This window comes from Phoenix dactylifera, chromosome 6 (genome assembly GCF_051530095.1).
Source record: "Phoenix dactylifera cultivar Ajwa chromosome 6, Ajwa_hap1_PhDact_Kaust_v1.1, whole genome shotgun sequence".
NCBI lineage: Eukaryota > Viridiplantae > Streptophyta > Magnoliopsida > Arecales > Arecaceae > Phoenix > Phoenix dactylifera.
Window position 1 is genome coordinate 31,240,405 of NC_143195.1, and position 19,351 is coordinate 31,259,755.

A 19,351-nucleotide genomic window follows, 5' to 3' on the forward strand; every position below is an offset into this window, starting at 1 on the left:
TAAAACGTTTACCATGATTTATGCATAATTCCTTAAATTCTTGAAGTCTTGATCTAGAAGCATGAATAAAAGAAACTGCATTTCTAATTTTTGAAATCACATCTTGAATCATGCCCATGCCAGCTTGAACAGAAAGATTTAAGATATGACATGCACATCTAATATGCAGTAAATTTCCATCTAATATGGGATGCAATGAGTCTTTTAATAATACAACAGCAGAATTATTATTAGATGCATTATCAAAAGTAATAGACATAATTTTATCATTAATATTATATGAACATGCAGTTTGATAAATTATATTTGAAATTTGTTGCCCAGAATGTGGAAAATCAAAAGCACGAAAAGCAAGAATACGTTTATTTAATTGCCAATCATTATCAATATAATGAGCAGTAATGGCAATAAAACAATTACTACCTACAGATGCTGACCAAATATCAGAAGTTAATGAAATTTTTACATTTAAAGTAGAAAGTGTTTCAATTAAATTTTGTTTCATTGCTAAAAAATTGGTCATAGCTACTCTTCTAAATGTACGCCTACTAGTTCTTTTGTAAGCAGGTTGTAGGTTTAATTGAACATATTCTTCAAAATTAAAAGATTCACATAAACTAAAAGGTAATTCATCCTTAACTATCCATTTTACAAGTGCTTTTCTTTGATTTTCATGATTATATGCAAAATTACCTACAAGTAATCCTCCTTGTATATTAAGGCTACTTTGAGTTTGAGCATGAGAATCATGCATCCTATGACTCTCTTGATGTCTTTTTAAATGCCCTGTTCCCCCACTACTACTACAACTATAAAGTTTGGCACATTTTTTACATTTAGCTTTCCAGACTCCCTCAACCATAACTCTATCAAATTCATTCCATACAGTACTAGTCCTCTTACGAGAAGAGGTTTGACCTTCACTCGGTTCACCAGTTCTAGAGGAACTAGGAACAGGGGGTTGGGGATTAGTTTCTTCTCCCTCAGAAACAGGAATGCCAAACTGACTTTCCTCAAAAGATGACATATCTATGATTAATTCAAAAAATAAAAACTAACCGCAAGGAGGAATTGAGTAGAGGGTCGGAGGGCAGAGGCAGAGCCGAGATTCCGAGCTTCCTCTTGTGCTCTCAACAGAAGCGACCTTCTCTTCTCAACAGGAACCTCCTCTTGTGTAGCACTTGAACAAACTAAAAATTAAATTGCTAGAAGAGCACTTTAGAGGAGAGAAATAATAGCAGTAGAGAAGGAGAGAATGAGAGGTTTGGTGTGGTGAGAATGAGGGAGGAATGGGCTATTTATAGAAGCCCAAAATTTTTTTTTTCCAAAATACCCCTCCATTCAGCCGTTATTGGACTGTTGGGAGGGGTAAAATCGACTTTTTCCCGAAAATAGCCGTTGGAAACGGCTATTTTCCCTCCCCCTCTCCAGACGGGCCGTGCCTGGAGCCGTTACGGGCCGTGCCAGGCACGGCCCGTTTAGAGACGTTGCGGGCCGTGCCTGGCACGGCCCGTTTAGAGACGTTGCGGGCCGTGCCTGGCACGGCCCGTGCCGTGCCGTGCCCGGCCCGGCCCACCAATAGAGGGGCCGGGGGCCGGGCCGGGCTGGCCTTCCGTGCCTCACGGGCCGTGCCTGGCACGGCCCGCTTCATAAGCGGGCCGTGCCAGGCACGGCCCGCTTAGAATTTGGGCTCGGGGGGCCTGGGCCGGGCCGGCCCGGCACGGCCCGTTGCCCAACTCTAGTGAACGCCCTACTTTGATTTAGTTTGGGTTTAACATAAACAAATTTAGGTCGTAAATGAATCAACCCGTCTAAACCTATTTATTAAATGGATTGGGTTCATATTTAAACTTTTGCCCCGTTTAAGTTTTAACCTATTTTGACCCGTTTAATAATTGAATCGGGTCATAACCCGATCCGACCCGTTTGACTTGTTTAAAATCTATTTAAACTGTTTGAAATCTATTTGATCTACTTTTAACCTATTTAACCCAACCCGCTTAACGTGTTTAACCTGTTTAAATCAATTTATCCCATATAAAATCTGTCTAACCTATTTAACCTGTTTAATAAATGGATTATGTGGTCGAATTCAGATTTGAAATTTTGACATATTTAATAAACAAATTAGATTTAGATTGATAAATTTTTGACCTGACCTACATCTAACCTGACCCGACCCATCTGCCACCCCAATGGTATGTCAAGGATTATTTCAATACAAACTATCATGCCTGGCCATTCTCAGTCTGATAAAAAGAAGTGCCATATAGCTAACTTTGGCTGTCCTAAGTTTTAGCATGTTATTAAATTGACTGTATTTTGTCCATTATCCCTCCAGGATCCAAATTGTGTGAGATCAAGCAAGCTGGGGTCCTAGATGCATTCTTTGATATATAACGACGAGCCTGGAACCTCTCTGTCAGTATTATTGTCTTCTCCTGTTGAATAATAAACTGTCCATGCAAGCAAGTTCATACGAACGGTGGGATCTCCTTCGATGCTTGTTCGATCTATCTCAATCTCTGGCCCTTGATACCAAGTAAATAATTGGAAACTTAACAGTATAGAAAGAGACGAAAACACAGCAGAAATGGTAAACTAAGTGTAAGGTCACTATAGTTTCTTGCTTTTATTCTTTGATGATGCATCATCAAGAATCTGGATAATTAAAATACACATGGATCTCCCTCCTTTTTCTTAAAAAAAGATCTAGAAAAAAAAAAACTCCCGTCACACTTACCCCTCTAGAAAAAGATCTATGCGCCCTCATGTTATCCACGTTGGGTCGATGTCATGATGCGCTCCTAAATCTTTAATTCCTTTCTTCATAACAACTGCATATGAATTCCATACAGAGTCTTGATTTTCTCTCTCTTTTTTTGTGATAAATTTGCAAGTGCAGTAACTTTCACCAAATAATCAGTTGAAGACTTAAACCACACCACCAAACCCAACACTGGTGTTGTAACCCAAAAATAAAACCCAACTAAGGGTTAGAATCTTAGAATGACTCCTAAAAGAAAGCGTCGCACTGCTTGTATCTCCTTTCAGAAGGGAAAAAAACCTATAGCAAGCGAGATTTACAAAGATTGACAACAGATTAATTAAAATCCAAAATCTTTACAATCTCGAAACCCAACTAAAACGATCCGCTCGGACAGCATCAAGCGGCGGCCTTCTTAGACTTCTTGGTAGCAGGGGACTTAATGGACTTGGGCTGCTTGGGCTTCGCCGCGGCTGCCTTCTTGGGCCTCTTCAATCCCGCTGCCTTCTTGGGGGACTTCGGAGCCTTCGAAGCGGCCGCAGGCTTCTTCTTCGCCGCAGCAGCGGTTGCAGGAGCCTTGCGCTTGGTGCCACCAGAGGAAACCGCCTTCGCCGGCTTCTTCTCCTTCGCCGCCGGCTTGCTCTCCTTCTTCCCGGCCTCGGACAGCTTGAACGAGGCCTTGACTTTCACGAGCTTCCCCTTGGCCGCGAAGTTCTTCAACTGGGTCGCCAGCATCTTCTTGTAATTCGCCGGGAGGACCCCCTTGTGCTTCTCCTCCATGTACTTGGCGATCGCGTGCGGGCTCGATCCGGTCTTCTCGTTCAACGCCAACAGGGCTTCTTTGATCATCTGCACAAGAGAACCGAAATCAGGAAATTTACAACCGAAACTTCGAATTGGGAACCGGAGAGTGATCGAAAAGAAGGGGAAAGGAGGGACTTTTACCTGGAAATAGGGGGGGTGGGAGGGGGCGGAGGAGTTGGAGCCCTTGGGCTTCTTCTCCTTGGCGGCCTTGGAGGCTCGAGGCTTCTTCTCCTTGGCCGGCTTCGCCTCCGCGGGCTTGGCCTCGGCCGGCTTCGGGACTCCTTCGACGGCGGACATCGTCAGAGAACTCGAGAAAGATGAATGTAACCGAACGGGCGATGGGAAGGTACGATGGACGTTTCGCGATATTTATAGGAGGGACGCGGGGATCAGAGGCGGGTTGTGATTGGTCCTGAGAGAATCACGCGGATCGACCCCCACGATCGTTGGGGGTGCATACCTGCCGTCAGAATGAACGGTGGATGCGATGGGTGAGATCGTTAAAGTTTTCCCTTCGGGATTTATGTTTGGTTCTTTTGATCTTTCGGGAACGCTGGGGGTGGGTATGGGTCCCCTTTGTTTCTTTGTACTTGATGGTGCTTTTTCGCAACCGTTTTTTAGGACTAATTTTCTTCGGCGCCCATAAACTTTTTTTTTTTGGTACAAAAAAAAATAACGTTTTGGAGGTAATTGATACCCAGTTTCTTGATTGACCATCATTTCATGTTTTATTTCCATCCAATAATTTCTAAGACGTTTTATTTTTATCCCTAATCCTATATGTATTTATATCTGACTTTACATACAGTTACAAATAACTACACACACATACATACATACATACATATATATATATATATATATATATATATATATATATATATATATATATATAGAGTACATGCACAAATAATATAATAGTGTGCATAGATAAATTGTGTGCAATATAATATGCAAATTCCGTAAGTGAGTGCATGACTAAAATTTGAATGTTAATGGTTAAAGGATTCTAAAATTGTGGTCAAAAAATGGGCAAGTGTCAAGTTTTCCAAGATTTTGTAGGGGTTACAAGATTAGAAATTATGGATTTTTTAATATTGAAGAAATTAGAAAGAGAGAAAAAGACCATATAAGAAAATATTTAGGAGAATGTTAACAATCTACTAGAGAACTCTTACAAACTTGTTATTTGATTGTTTGGACAAATAAGACCTCCTTTCTTTTATAAGCTCTTCCATATACAATGAATGGTTACAGTTAGGTCATTCTAAATCCTTCCCTGGAACTCTTCCACCTTTTTCCATAAAGAACTAACAATATCTAGCTTGCTTGCCAGATCCACTAACTTCTAGAGAATTCGCTAAGCCTCAGAACTTGGGTTCTCTAAGATCCGTTTTATAGGCTCGAGAGAGACAAATGCATGCAAACTATTTGATACCTAATAAACGGAGAATCTATGAAGAGGAAGCATAGGAAAATTTTTGCATACATTCAGACTGAGTTAGGGAGCTATTCAATCCCAAAAGAGCATGGTTAAAGAAGGGTTGCTTGGTGAAGTATAATTGATGGGAACGGGAAGAAAAATAAAAAACATTTTAAAAGGCTTTAGATTGCTGATGGTGAATTTTGTTTCCTTCCCTTTAGTTTTAAAAATATTATTTTGGCTAATTGGTAATGTTTTACTGATAGCCTTAATAGCCTTTTCTGGTTCGTGTCATCCCCGGACCATGCAGCAGGCAGTATTTAAGGCCCAACGCCACGGACGCTGACTCAACCTAACTAGAGAAGGCTATTAAATTTACGCATACATCCATTCCAATCTACAATGTGTAAGGCTGCAAATGGGTTGGGTCGACCCGTGACCCGATCCGACCCGACCCGCGTAGACCCGACCCGACCCGAATTTTAGGACCCGCGGGTCCGGGTCGGGTCCTAAAATTGGACCCGAATCATTTTCTGGGTCGGGTCTGGGTTTACCAACCGGACCCGACCCGACCCGAATGGATCCGAAGAGAGAGAGAGGAAAAGCAAAAGAAAGTCTTTTCTTTTTCTTTTTCTTTTTCTTTTTTTTTTTGGCGTGGGTTGTGGTACTGTTGGTCAGTGTGGGAGAATAGCAAGTTAGCAACAAGCATAGGTTCACAGAATCCAAAGGAACGTCGGCCCGTCAGGATTCTCTCTCGATCTATTACACTGTTGAGACCTCTGGTGTCTCGGTAGCTGCCTTTTTTTTTTTTTTTTCCCTTCTGTTTTTTGGTTTTTGTTTCTTTTAACTTTTGAAGGGAGAAAGTGAGGGAACACTGCAACTGAATATGGGTCATGTGCCAGTTTTCTGTAATGGAATTGGATTTTGGAAGAAGGTATGGGATTTTTTTTGTCCTCGTGAGAGGGGAGCTGGGAGACACCGAGTTCCATCCAATCAGTCATACAGATAAAAAATAGTGTGATATGAAATTTGGCTTGTAGACCGACTTAGTTAGTAAGTCATGGGTCATCTGTCCTGACTGGAGCTCATTTGCAAGTCTTTCAAGTCATGGGTCACCCAGCACCTCATAATTATGATATGACCAAATTAGATTTGCCCAAATTTTTTCCCAAAAGCACAAAAAAATTAGACCCGATCGGACCCGAACCCGACCCGAATCAGACCCGAACCCGACCCGAACCCGACTCGGACCCGACCCGACCCAACCCGATCTTCAACCGGGTCGGGTCCGGGTCCAAAATTGAGACCCGAACAAAAAATCGGGTCGGATCGGGGTCACCTAGGACCCGACCCGACCCGACCCATTTGCACCCCTAACAATGTGAGGTCTATGATAAAACATGATTGATTCGAAAATAAGCTAAAATAAACTTGAACAAAAACCACGTATTCAACTTTTTATTTTATCAAATAAAGGTTTTAGGCACCAGAGCAAAAGGAAGATAAAAGAGGATAGTTTTGAAGCATTTTAAGAAGATCAAAAAGGACCTTTTAATTTATTTATTTCTATTTTTCCTATATAAAATCATTTGAACAAAATTTTTGAATAATTCTCGCACCTATTTGGCTGGATACCTCTATTTTTATTGCTGTTATCCGTTCTTTCTGTTGGGGGAAAAATATAAGGCATCCTGGAGCGAAAGGCGCCGACCAGGAAACTCCCGACCAGGAAGCGCCCGACCAGGAAGCTCCTGACCAGGAAGCGCCGACCAGGAAGCTCCCGACCGGGGAGCGCCGACCAGAAGCGTCCGACCTGATGACGCTCGGACTAGAATGCGCCCAGCTTGGCAACTGGCTCGGCACCCGACCAGGTGCCGAATTCCGAAATGCCTTGTCCAAATATTTGACCCCGGCCTAACTCCTTAAGGAAGTCTGACTCCAGATACGCAACCTCATCGTATCCTGCCACTGTCGTCAAACTATTATTACGCATGGCCTCTGCAGGCCTCCAGCACACTCAACCATTAAATGGGCATGGTTCATGATGATCTCCGGTTCACTCAACCATCAAAGCGTACGACCTCTTCCGACCCCCGGTTCACTCAACAATTAAAGCGTATGGCTTCTGTTGTCTACGGACATTGAGCCTCTTATGGCAAACCTACTTGACAACTGATGATAGCATGATTCAACGATGACTCGAGAGCTTCGACCTAATCTCCAACAGTAACAGCGTTGACTCACACGATTGAGCATTAATTTCCACTCCATACCAGATTGTACGACAGGCCGTTTGCCTCGTCACATCACAGATAATCCAGCTCCCTCTATAAAAAGGGAACTCCCCCATTTTAAGAGGGGGGGAAGCAAAAAAACCCAGACTCTCTACTATTGTCTCCATTCTCACACTTGCCCCCTCTGACTTAAGCATCAGAGGGCCGGCGCCGGAAACTCCGGCCACCGGCTTCTTGCAGGTCTTTCGGAGGACGCCACGCGTCGACGGACCGCCGCCGATCACCGCCGATTCTCACCGGAGCTCCCCCTTCCTGGCCCAGCGGTCGCCCCCGGGTCCAATTTCCAGCAACACTTTCCATTCAAATAATTACCCTAATAAAACCATGCTGAAACTGACTAACATAACCAACTATAGGGCTCGATCAAATCAATCGAGAGCAAGATGGAATGCGGGTCTAGATAGGCTAAAGATCACAAAATGGAATTAAAAGACATGCCGTTGAATTCTTAGTCTTTCCAAAGATGAAAGAGGGCTCTCACCAGTGAAAAGAAGAGAAGAAAGGAAAAGATGAAAAATAGCTGGAAGAGCCACGACATGATCTCTTGTTTCAACTCTATCAATTAGATCAGAAGCTAAGCTAGTTCCAAAAAAAGAGAAACAAAAGATTGGCAGAATAGCTATAAATCAAGTGCTCATACCAATAGCGAACATGAGAGCTAGATCTCCCCTGCCCTCAAATCTAGGCCCATTTCCAGATTTGAACAACAATCAGATTTGAACAACTCCCTCTATTATCCACAAACGTAATCTCTCACTAGATCTCCCCTGCCCTCAAATCTAGGCCCATATCCAGAACGCAATCTAGGTTCACCTCGGGAAACAGTGGGCTTTGCCAATTAGGAAGCCTTGTCATCGTTATCGACGGCCCCTCCTCCCTTCCTAATCCCGGGGGCCGGGAAGGGGCCGTATGTCCGGGTCTTCAAAAGCCTCTCCTGGGGTTTAATGCAATTCAGCATCGGGGAGCCGGGAGGTGGACCCCAGGGGTCAGGAGACTCGAGGCAACGAAGAAAACAAAAGAGGGTGACAGTGGAAAAGAAAGAAAGGAGAAATTTTTTCCAGGAAATTAATCCGAAGAGGAGGAGGAGGAGGAGGAGGGGAGAAAGAAAGGAAACTAGGGGTATTTTCTTTTCTTATTCTCTTGATTACCCTCCCCCCACCCCACTTCCCGGATGTAAGAGTTCTTTCTAATCCCTTTCCTTTTGCCTTTGGTTTATACGTCTTCTTTTCTCTATCTATGTATCTATCTATCTGTATTGAAATTTATGATTTCTGAGCTGGATTTTGTGCAGGTCCTTTATTTAGATTTCTGATGTCCCATTGTGTGGTTAGCTGTTGTAAAAATCCGAGCTTTATGCGGTTTTCTGGACTAGATGAAACTTGGGTCAAATCCTAGGTTGTTATTTCCAATTTATCTTCTGTTTGGATCTGATTCTTTGGTATTCTTGTGGTTGTGAGCTCGATTAGCTTGGGGAGTAAAGGTTGTTGATGTTTGATTAATGGGTAGGCCTTAGGGCTTTTTGAAAGGATGACACTCTACATCATTGAAGTTATGCAGGAGCTAAACAATTTGCTCTGAGATGGACCAGACTTTTGTTCTTGGTAATTGCATAAAGAATGCAGGTTAATCGAGCTCATAGCTCGTTTGAGAGGCCACTGAACTTAGGTTGACTTATCCAACACAAAAAGAGCATGACTGACATACAGTTCTGTCTGCAATACATGTGAATGATGATCTAGTGCATATCGGGTTGATTCTAAGTTATTACCATGTTATAAACTATTAAGCCTGAAATGCTCAAAAAACATATTGCTAGCTCTTCTATGGAGAGTGGGGTTTTGGTATCAAATGAGTGGTTGACATTCATCATCTTATTTTTATTAGCTTCGGAAACAGTAAACGTCATTAAACAGATAAGCATAGATGGCATATGTCTTTAAAGTTTAAACTTGATGATTATGAAATGGTTCTATTATTTCATGCAAAGAGGTCTAAGCAAATAAAGGACCACATATAGATTGCTTGTATGCACTTCCATAGCTTATTTTTTCAAGTTTGGCCACTTGTATCCTGAAGTAATCACATGAACCATTGAACTTTTAACTCATTTAGATGACATTGATGCTTCTGCATTAGAAGAAACTTCTCTGTACACTTTCTAAAAGTTTTGTTCATGTCAATCTGTTCTATAACTTCACTTATTATCCTGTAGCTTTTGCTGGGAAGAATAAAGAGGCATTTTTTAACCTACCAGGAATGCTCTAGATTTTATTGCCCGCCAGTGTCCTTTAATCTTGTTTAAAAAATAAATACCATGGTTATACCCACTAGTATTTAGGCACTTAGCTACCTGATTCTGGAGTGAATTTAAGATTGGATTCAAGTGTGTAGGTGGGGAAGGGGAGCTCATGAAAGAGATATAATAAAAAGGCACCCATTTAAAGGTTTCTGGATCGAAATTCCAACAGTGCCCGAAGTGGTTTCAACACTCCAAATACATCATTCTAGCTACTAGGTTAGGAACCTAAGTTCTTGGCTTTGCAATGCTAAATATAGAATTTCTTCCTTTATATAGCCAACCTTGAAGGTTTATTCTGTTCAAGTTTAAATGCATATAAAAGTATCATCTCACTTGGAGAGGGTTTACATCTCGAGCTCACTCTAATTTACCGATGGCTATGTTAAATTACTAATGGTTTGACATTGTAATGTTTGTTATAGTTTCTACAACCTTTTTGCCTCTGTTCTATTAATTTAAATAATTTCATTTCTCTAGAGTCAAGTCAATATCGTATTCTATCTTGTAGAATCTTGGCCTAAGTAATTACTTTTCTTAGATGGGGTCAAAAAAAGAAAGTGGCGTTGGCAAAAGTAAAAATAAAATAGTCACTTTAAGATCTTATTTATCAAATAAGATATCTAAGTAGACTTCTAAAGTTGTACCTTGCTGATATTTAGCTTGAAATGGCTCAATAAGCAATTAGGTCCCACTAAACTAGCAATTTATCCTGTTTTAAACCATTCAGCTGTAAATTAAGGTTATGAATATTTCATTCTTGAAAATGAATATCCTAGTGCTTTGTAAACATTGACAATTTAACGGATGATATCAATTCAATGCATTAATAATTTTATATATAAACTTAATACGTGGGGAAGTATAGCTATCAATGCAACAAATCTGTTTTTTAGTGAGTCTTCAAAATGATATAAATATCCATTTATACTCTTTACGAATGCAGAATAGGTTGAGCATTAAATGGCATTAAGCCACCATGCATACTTTTTACCTGGGCTTCTTTAGAGGAAGCTATATGTTATGATGTCCAAATAAGAATCATGCCTGGGTTGGTAAAGGACGGACAAGATAGGCATAGTGTGCTGTGTCATGCTATAAGACCCAGAATCATGATTTCAAATGCTAGCTGGTACATGCCATAACCCTAGTAGTAGTTTGTCATGACACCTACTTCAACATTTTATTAATATTTTTTAACCAAAAAGTAATCTTGAACCTTTTTTTGGAAAAAAAATTGCATGGTGCTGATAGGCAACTAACTTGTCCACCGACTCCAATAGTTAAAGTCTTACTTGGCACACTGCACATAGTGACAATGAACGATCATTACTAATATTCATGAGCAAAGTCTTTAAATCTTTTCTTCTTATTCAAAATATTCATAATTGCTTGGGACAAGGAAATTGGCATGTTTTGAACGCCCAAAAATTGTTCTAGCTTCGGAGAAATCTAACATGCCAAATTGTACAAAATATGCATGCCAATTGCTAATAAATAGCATTAACTATCATTAGTCACTAAGAGGGTTGACTAACTTGTAGGCAATCAAGTGCGGTGGTCTGGTGAAGGTTGTCGGATCAGGGTCATGGAGGCTGACAAGGTCGGATGATGGACACTACCTATTGTACAAAACTCTGTGCAAAACTTGGGGTGTTGCCCCAGCATCATTGAGGAAGTCCAACCCCTCACAAGCATTGTGTGGGACCGTGGGAGTGTGCGAGCTCCCGTGACTCTTCACCATGAAGAGGTGGAGGATGGCAGGATAGGAGTAGAAGTCTCAAAGGGAAAAAATAAAACAATTAAGCAACCAGTTGCCCACCGACTACCTGTTAGTTTCTCATAATATCCCTCATCAACCAATGTCCAGATCAATCTTGTTAAGTCATAAAATATAATATATGCTTACTGTAGCAAAACCTTTGTCATTTAATTGAGCGGGCGGTATACATGCATTCCTCCCATCTGCACCCCCTCGTCTCCTCTCCCTTCATGCTAAACCTGTTTCTTTGTCAGAGTTCTCATTTCTAACTTCCGGAAATATCCTCTCGATGTTTTCATAATCTTGCTAGCTCTTATGAAGATTGTATATCCTCATTTTAGTGCACCCTAGTTGATTTCTTTTCCACCTGTAATCCATCAATTTCTCTACAAAGCTGATTTGTTAATATCCTTCTCAACTTTCTGGGATTCTTGGTACCATGACAGCATCTTGGCTTTTAGATTCAATGCAAAAACTTGATTTAAAGGTCTTCTAAACCAACAACCTTGGCCTAGCTTGCTGAGCATCCATAGGCCTTCAATATGAGTCCAACTCCCCTACCTTTGCATGAATATCTTGTTGAACCCTCTAATTGTGCCCATGAATGCACCTTGTTTGATCTCCATTGTTTCCTCTATGCTGTCAAATCATAGTTTGTCCTTTGCCAAAGTTGCTTCTAAGATCTCATAGTTCTCGTGCCTAACAGTATTCCTCATAGCATAATCTCTTTGGCATGTCAAACTTTGTCTTTTCACGTGTGAAGAGCTTGTCCTCATCTTATTTATTATTGCAACAAGTACCTCTTTGGATTCAATTTGACACTCCCACAACATGATTTGTACCAGTGGCCCAATACCATCTATCATAGACTGAGCCTGTTGAAAATCTGTGCAATAGGAGTATCACTCTCTCATTTGCATGAGTCCATCTTAGTCAGTGTTGTGATTTGTAGATCTTTAGGCATTGCTTGGTAGAAAACAAGGCAGACTTAATACTTTTAGTCCTAGCGAGAGGCTTTTATCATCATTCAGTTCCAATGCTTTTCATGTTATGGTTGCTCTAGTCATAGACTTGTCTCAATTGTGCATTTAACCTTATTCCTTAAAACTTCGCACTGCGCATGATAGCTGGTTCTATTAAAAAAATTTCCTAAAAGTTCCATGGACATGCAATGGTCAAAGTATCAGAGATCAGATGTTGTGTACATGTAAGCTGCTGCTTAGGAGTGATAAAGAGATAAATTTTGTTAATCTCTCTCTCTCTGGCAAAAGAAAAGTGGATTGCTGTCCCTGTTTTTCTTAATTTAAATGAAACTGTTACTTGTATCAGCCTATAGCAATAGAGTTTAAAAATGAGTTTCACCTTAAATGATGATCACCACAAGTTTATAATGAAAACACCAGTGAGTGTGGCAAGTTTTGAGCTTATTATAATTATTCATAATATGTTACTATATTTTTTAATCAATATATCAGTCAATTTTGAGTTAATAGTTTTGTTTATAAACTTTTTTTATGTCAGACCTTTATCTAATTTTCAAGTGGAGCATGACTTTGACTCCTGACTGAAATGTTGAGCACTTGAACTATGCTCCTAAAGTTATTTTTCAGAGAAATTCTTTATTTCATTTGCTAATAAGTTTTCCTTGAAAGCATTCTTCAATTTTATCTCCAAAGATTTCTCTCTCTCTCTCTCTCACACACACACACATGCACACGCACACACACACAGATAACTTCTCAAGTGTCAACTATCTGATTTGTAGTTTGTTGCTGATTGAACAATCCTTGGAACATGTAACAGGTATCAGAAGCTTTATGTATTTGTTGCTGCAAGTGAATGTAGAAATGGACAACAGTGGCCAGAGGGAGAATGGGAGGCACAAGACAGATCAATACAAACAAGTTCACACACAGGTAATGAAGAAAATATGCACAGAAATGTCTGTTGATCTTTTTTCTCCATGTATGATATGAAAAAAGTGGTGACTCGGTGAAACTTATTCTTTTCTTATTATTGCTCTGATGCTTATGTCATTGGTTATAAGTGATAACTATGACTATGGCTTGAAATGCAGACCCAACAAGTATCCCATCTTTTTTTCATAAACTATTGTCCATACCTCAAAGTTCCCTTGACGCAAACTTCTTCCTTCCTATATCTTCTCTATCTGTTCATGACATCAGCTGTAACTGAGACGTTATCCCATTCAGCAGCGATCAACTTATTGAAGCATATCTTGCTATTTTTCCCTTATCAAGTTCACACACAGGTAATGAAGAAAATATGCACAGAAATGTCTGTTGATCAAGGCCATGTCCTTTGTCCAGTATGTTTCTTCAAATCCTTCGCCTACATTATTACTTTGATTTCAATTTTTGTTGAGTTTTCCTATCCTGTCAAACCATTTACTCATATCTTATTCTTTTCAAAGCTTGCTTGGCCTTCTGCGCCTGAGTATCTCAATGTTGTCTAACAATTTCTGAAGATTTTCAACATGCATGTTTTACAACCTTTATTTTTTCCCTTCTTGACAAAAAACAATTGACAATTAGCAATCCAAAAATCTTTATTTGTTCTTGTTTTATAATTGATTTATGGATCTTCTGATGTATGTTGTGATTTCTGTCTACTCTTTGCATAATTGAGACCTAACATTCCATATATAAAAATAATACAAGTATTCTAACCTGTATGTTTGTCAATACTAGGATGCATGTTTTCTGAACCATTTTCATTTTCTTTCTTCTCTCAACTTATTTAAGGATGTGAGTTTCAAAAGTTTTTGCCATTATTCTGTATGGTTCTTCTTGAATTAAAATGTAAAGTTGCATGCAGCTCCATTCAATGTTAATGGTAGGGCAAACGAGTGACAAATTGCTGCATTATATACACTATGATAATTTTGAATCTTGTCTTGTGAATCTTTTAAATAACTGCATCACTCGACTATGGGAAACTTGAACCTCTCCCCCTGGCATTGGTCTCCTAAACTTCCACCTTCTATACAATTTGCTGAAACAACAAACCCTGTGCTAGTCTACCATCTAGCATGCCCTTGTTTTCCTGGTTAGATTGCACTTCTGATCATCCTGTTTTGGATGATATGCTAGTGGATGATGCCTCAATATCAACTGAAAGAAAACCAAACCATAAAGTTCATGGCCATCATGTCTGAGCGTGACAATGCTATCCAAGAACACAACATAGCCCTTGCTGAGAAGAAAGCTGCTTTGGCTGAACGAGATGTGGCAATCCTCCAACGTGATACTGCAATTGCCGAGCGGAACAATGCCATCATGGAACGAGACAATGCTATTGCAGCTCTTCAATATGCTCGTGAAAATGGAATGAATACTAATGGTGCAACTGCATGCCCTCCTGGGTGCGCCGCTCCTCGTGGGTCGAAACACATTCACCATCATCAGCAGCAACACCTTCAGCATATTCACCCGTCACCACCACAACTATCAGATGCCCCCTACAACCACTACAACCACGCAAGAGAGATGCATATAACTGAGGCATTTCCCATCTCAACAGCTTCAGAGAGTGCTGCAAAAGGCAGAATGGTGAAACGGCCAAGAAAGGAGACCAAAGTCCAAAACTCTCCATACAAGAAGTCTTCAAAGACCCCGAGGAAGAGTAGAAAAGGTGGAGGTGAAGATTTGAACAGGCAGGTCACTATCGCAAAGCCAGCCAGTGACTGGAGGGGCGAGGTCGGAGGCGGTGACGATTTAAACGAGCGGGTTTCTCTGACAAAGCATCAAGAGTGGAAAGGTCAGGATCTGGGTCTGAACCAGGTCACTTTTGAGGAAGCAACAATGCCTACACCTGTCTGCTCATGCACAGGAAAATACCAGCAGTGTTACAAGTGGGAGAATGGAGGGTGGCAGTCTGCTTGCTGCACCACAACACTGTCCATGTACCCACTGCCGGTGATGCCCAACAAGCGGCACACTCGCATGGGAGGGCGCAAGATGAGTGGTGGTGCATTCAGAAAGCTTCTCAGCCGGCTGGCAGCAGAGGGCCATGATTTGTCGCAGTCAGTGGACCTTAAGGACCACTGGGCTAAGCATGGTACAAACCGCTACATCACCATCAAGTGAGGCAAAATACAGTCATGAGTCTTAGAATTTAGAATTTAGAATTTAGTAGGGAAGGACCGATTTTTTTTTATTTATGATTGACGCTTTTCTTCCCTGCTGGATTTTTTTTGTTCACCTGGAGGAATACGATGTCTTCGGGGAAGCATAGGATTAGCATCTAGCGAACAAGGGGGGTGATGTTCTGATGTTAGGTGCTTGGTCACTCGTCATTATCTGGGATGGAAATGCTTGGGAATGGAGTTTGATTCCTGAATACTTACTTTGAGTTATGTATATATATATTTAATTTCATTAGAGACAATGAGCTGGTATTTGCTTCACCCCAGAAATACTTTATTATTGGTAAACAGATCCTCTTCAGGGAATTCTTAATTAGATGGGGGAACAGCATTTGGACTAAACGGTTGGTAGGTTTTTAACTGATATTTTGATGCATTGGCGGAGAAGCATCAAGAAATAGCCCAAGTTTCATATGTGGAAAATGGTCTGAAAAATTGTTTTGACTGGTTGCATTCATCTGCTTCATGCTATTATCGGGATCTTCAGATCTATATAGTAATTCATCTGGGATCGGTAACAATGTGTTGGTTTTTCTTCTGTTGTTGGATTACTTGTTTTCTCATGCCCTGGAAAATTCTTGTGCTGTTATGACTTCTGAAGCTATCTGCTAAGCAAGGATATCACCATCTTTTCATGGCGAGCGGTGACTGATAAAATGTTTCCGTTGCTCTAAGTCAATGGCATGTGTGCTGCTTGGTTTTACTTGACAGCCTTCTGGTAGGCCTTTGGGACTCTGAAGTCATAGAACAGAGACACAATGGGGGGGAGAACAAGCTCTTTCCAAAGAGCTTTTATTTTTTTCCCTAGATTTGTTTCTCTAAATTGGTTAGGACTTGGTATTACTCCAAGACCCTAACTATTACTGCAAGACCCTAACGAAGTATAGGCCAATAATCTAATGGCTGAAGATTATTTGGAACAGAGGACTCCGTCCTCCAAATTTTGGGTAACAACCCAGCCTGTCAACCAAATGACAACATAAGTCTAGCGAAATCAAAGGCCAATCGGTTATAATCTTATTGTATCTAAAAAAGAATATTGTAGCCCACTAGATCTGCAAATAAGAGAAATGTTTGATTACGACACATCCGAGAAAAACTGCTCTTATTGCACGATCTTAATCGGATATCATATCATCATACTTTTATCTCTTTTTTATCTCTTCTAATTTTTTTTTTCGAAACTCTGTCTGACTCGCATTCTGACAACCCTTTAATTATTTTCTATGGTTGCAAAATAATTCCAACACCGTGCTACACTCCTCCAACTCAACCGATCAACTTGTCCACTCGTTAGGTCAAATTTTTGAACAGCAAGATACAACAAGTTGGATAACCTTACACATTCTATGTGTAAGCTGTGATATCAACTAAAACCCTAGAACACTATACTACCATAGAATATTTTAGAATCCTTTATAAACTCCTCTAATGGGGCTCCATGAGATTTTGGCTAATTTGCAGTAATTGTTGGATGAAGGGAAGTACTGAGATAAGATAGATGGAAATTGTTGTGGAACATTTGCGAGCTTGCAGCAATGCGGGGGGTAGTAGATCTTTAGCTGTTAATAGGAAATATTGGTAAAAAATACAGTGAGCCCGAATGGTTGGAACAAGATTTGATGATGGTTAGGGCTATTCTAATGATTACCTTCCCTTTCTGCATGTGTGGACCTGACAACATAACTTGAAGCGTCATTACATAACCCATGCGCATGAACTCGTGAGGTTAAGTGCGAACCTCAGAGCACAACATAGAGGTGTGTTTCCTTCCTATCCTTTCCTGAGCCTTAAAAACAGGTTCGTCTCGGTAGACTCAACTCTTTGGAACGTGCACTGCCACCATCTTCAAGTAAGTTTTGTTCCCTACTGTTAGAGCACTGAAATGGCCGCCCTGTTACGAGGTATGATCCGCTACGGGGAAGAGCCGCGAAGGTACTTTACCCCCGCACGGTTTTGTCCCTTCGGTGCGACTTTCGCCGCTATCAAAAGGGCCCTTGCAAGGTTAAAGAAATGAGATCCTTATAAGCACGACCTTTTTCCACTACTCAAACAGTATGGGACTAAAATGGTCCCTGCCCCATCCGCCCTTGTTACAAGGTATTGTCCACCCTAGAGGAGGGACGCGTAGGTACTTCACCTCCGCATGGTTTTGTCTTTTCGGTGCGACTTTCGCTGCTACCAAAAGGGCCTCGCAAAGTTAAAGAAATAAGACTCTTATAAACACGACATTTTTCCACTACTCAAGCAGTATGAGATTAAAGTGGTCCCTACCCCATCCGCCCCTGTTACGAAGTATTGCCCGCTCTAGAGGAGGGATGCATAGGTACTTTACCTCTGCATGGTTTTGTCTTTTCGGTGCAACTTTCGCCGCTACCAAAAGGGCCTCGCAAAGAAAAGAGAATGAGATCCTTATAAGCACGACCCTTTTTCACTATTCAAGCAGTATGGGACAAATGGTCCCTGCCCCATCCACCCCCCAACACCTAATATACACATATTTCATTGCTTTTAACGTGAGTCGACAAAAGAAATATTCATGGTCTAAATTTACCACAATGAGCAAAGATTACAAAAGTTACAAAAATTTGATAGGACATCAAAATACAAAGCCAGATTTATAAAAGAAAAAATAATTCAATGATCTCTCCAAGCTCCATCCTTCTTTTTTCCAAGTAGGATGGTTCATGCTTATTCTCCAACACCTATAAACATGCAACAAGCTGCATTTTATAAAAAACCCAAAATATTTAGATAAAATATAAGAAGTCAGAGAGGAAAGGAAGAACAAGGTGGGTTAAATTATTTTACATTTTTATTTAAACAAATTATTCATGGAGTAAGTGGGGTAAATAAATTAGGAGAAGAAAATAATTAAAGCATTTATAATATACCCTTTTTTTTTGAATAAATTAGGAGAAGAAAATAATTAAAGCATTTATAATATACCCTTTTTTTTTGAATACCCATTCTACTCTTCTAAAGGATAATTTAGTTTCGTGTACTCAATTAATTGTTTGGTTGAAAAAAATTAATTGTTTCCAAACATAGCTTTAGATTGTCTTATAATCTTGGTCAATTTTATATAGCTCTTCAATAGCACGTCTTCAAACTTACTTACAGATTACATTCCAACTCATTCTTTGGTTCAAAAATTAAACCCCCTCAATGAAGAATGCAAGTAATTCAAAGACAATCCCCTCAAGAGCATGTCATATACCAATACTCGAGAGCAAATGCAAAATTTTTAAAAAAAATGAAGCATTGTTCAAGATTAACACAAAAATATGAAAGAGATTAAAGAAAAAATGAAACAGCCAATATGTGTCAGATTGAATATTTTCAGCACCCATGTAAACTGATCAGACAGGGATAACTGTAATATTTTTCATGTTCTCATCATCCACACTGCTGCTATCATAAATAAAACCTATAAATAATCATGGTTCTCAAATTAAACAAAATAAGTTGTTGATAGGAATTATAAACCAAAGGGAATGGAGGAACAGAAAAATACATGGGGAGGAGCCTATCAGATCTCCTATTCAAGTGAAAGTGAGCACCATCACACCCAATCTATGGATTGGATGCATCCCTTCCAATAAGTGCTCATCCTTTAGGCACCCCACAACATCCTACTACACAAACGGATCAAACTAAAGGCAAAAAAAAAAAAAACCCTAATTGGAGAAAGAAGGACACACTAAGCTTTTGTTGCACAAATGGCCTCGGAAAGGGGAGGAGGGCGAAATTTATCAAGAGTCTAGGGTTTCCTCTGCGATGAGCTTTTAAATCTAAGCCATCGGATGGCATGCGAAGGCCGTCCGACCGTTATTG

At 40.3% G+C, this 19,351-nt stretch overlaps 2 protein-coding genes and 1 non-coding gene across 10 annotated transcripts; 1 reads left to right on the plus strand and 2 right to left on the minus strand.

Annotated features, from left to right (window-relative positions):
• Window positions 1-2,909: 2,909 nt before the first annotated feature.
• On the minus strand, window positions 2,910-3,915 carry LOC103716900 (histone H1-like). The gene is made up of 2 exons (XM_008805097.5): window positions 3,713-3,915; window positions 2,910-3,616 (listed from the first exon to the last, which is right to left on the minus strand). The coding sequence occupies exons 1-2, from the start codon at window positions 3,866-3,868 to the stop codon at window positions 3,167-3,169; spliced, it is 606 nt and encodes a 201-aa protein (XP_008803319.3). The 5' UTR covers window positions 3,869-3,915; the 3' UTR covers window positions 2,910-3,166.
• A 4,179-nt stretch (window positions 3,916-8,094) lies between these two features.
• LOC103716899 (barley B recombinant-like protein D) lies at window positions 8,095-15,756 on the plus strand. 8 transcript variants are annotated; one of them, XM_088723641.1, is made up of 5 exons: window positions 8,329-8,461; window positions 11,129-12,553; window positions 13,150-13,262; window positions 13,619-13,675; window positions 14,460-15,756. In XM_088723641.1, the coding sequence occupies exons 2-5, from the start codon at window positions 12,541-12,543 to the stop codon at window positions 15,453-15,455; spliced, it is 1,179 nt and encodes a 392-aa protein (XP_088579767.1). In that variant the 5' UTR covers window positions 8,329-8,461; window positions 11,129-12,540; the 3' UTR covers window positions 15,456-15,756. The 8 variants fall into 8 exon arrangements, with proteins under 8 accessions (XP_088579764.1, XP_088579765.1, XP_008803316.3 ...); XM_088723638.2 differs by lacking the exon at window positions 11,129-12,553 and having other exon boundaries at window positions 8,095-8,461; XM_088723639.2 differs by lacking the exon at window positions 11,129-12,553 and having other exon boundaries at window positions 8,095-8,407.
• Window positions 15,757-18,834: 3,078 nt separating this feature from the next.
• Window positions 18,835-18,925, minus strand: LOC113463373 (small nucleolar RNA R38). The gene has a single exon (XR_003387508.1). It is a non-coding gene; the product is annotated as a small nucleolar RNA R38 (small nucleolar RNA).
• Between the last annotated feature and the right edge of the window lie 426 nt (window positions 18,926-19,351).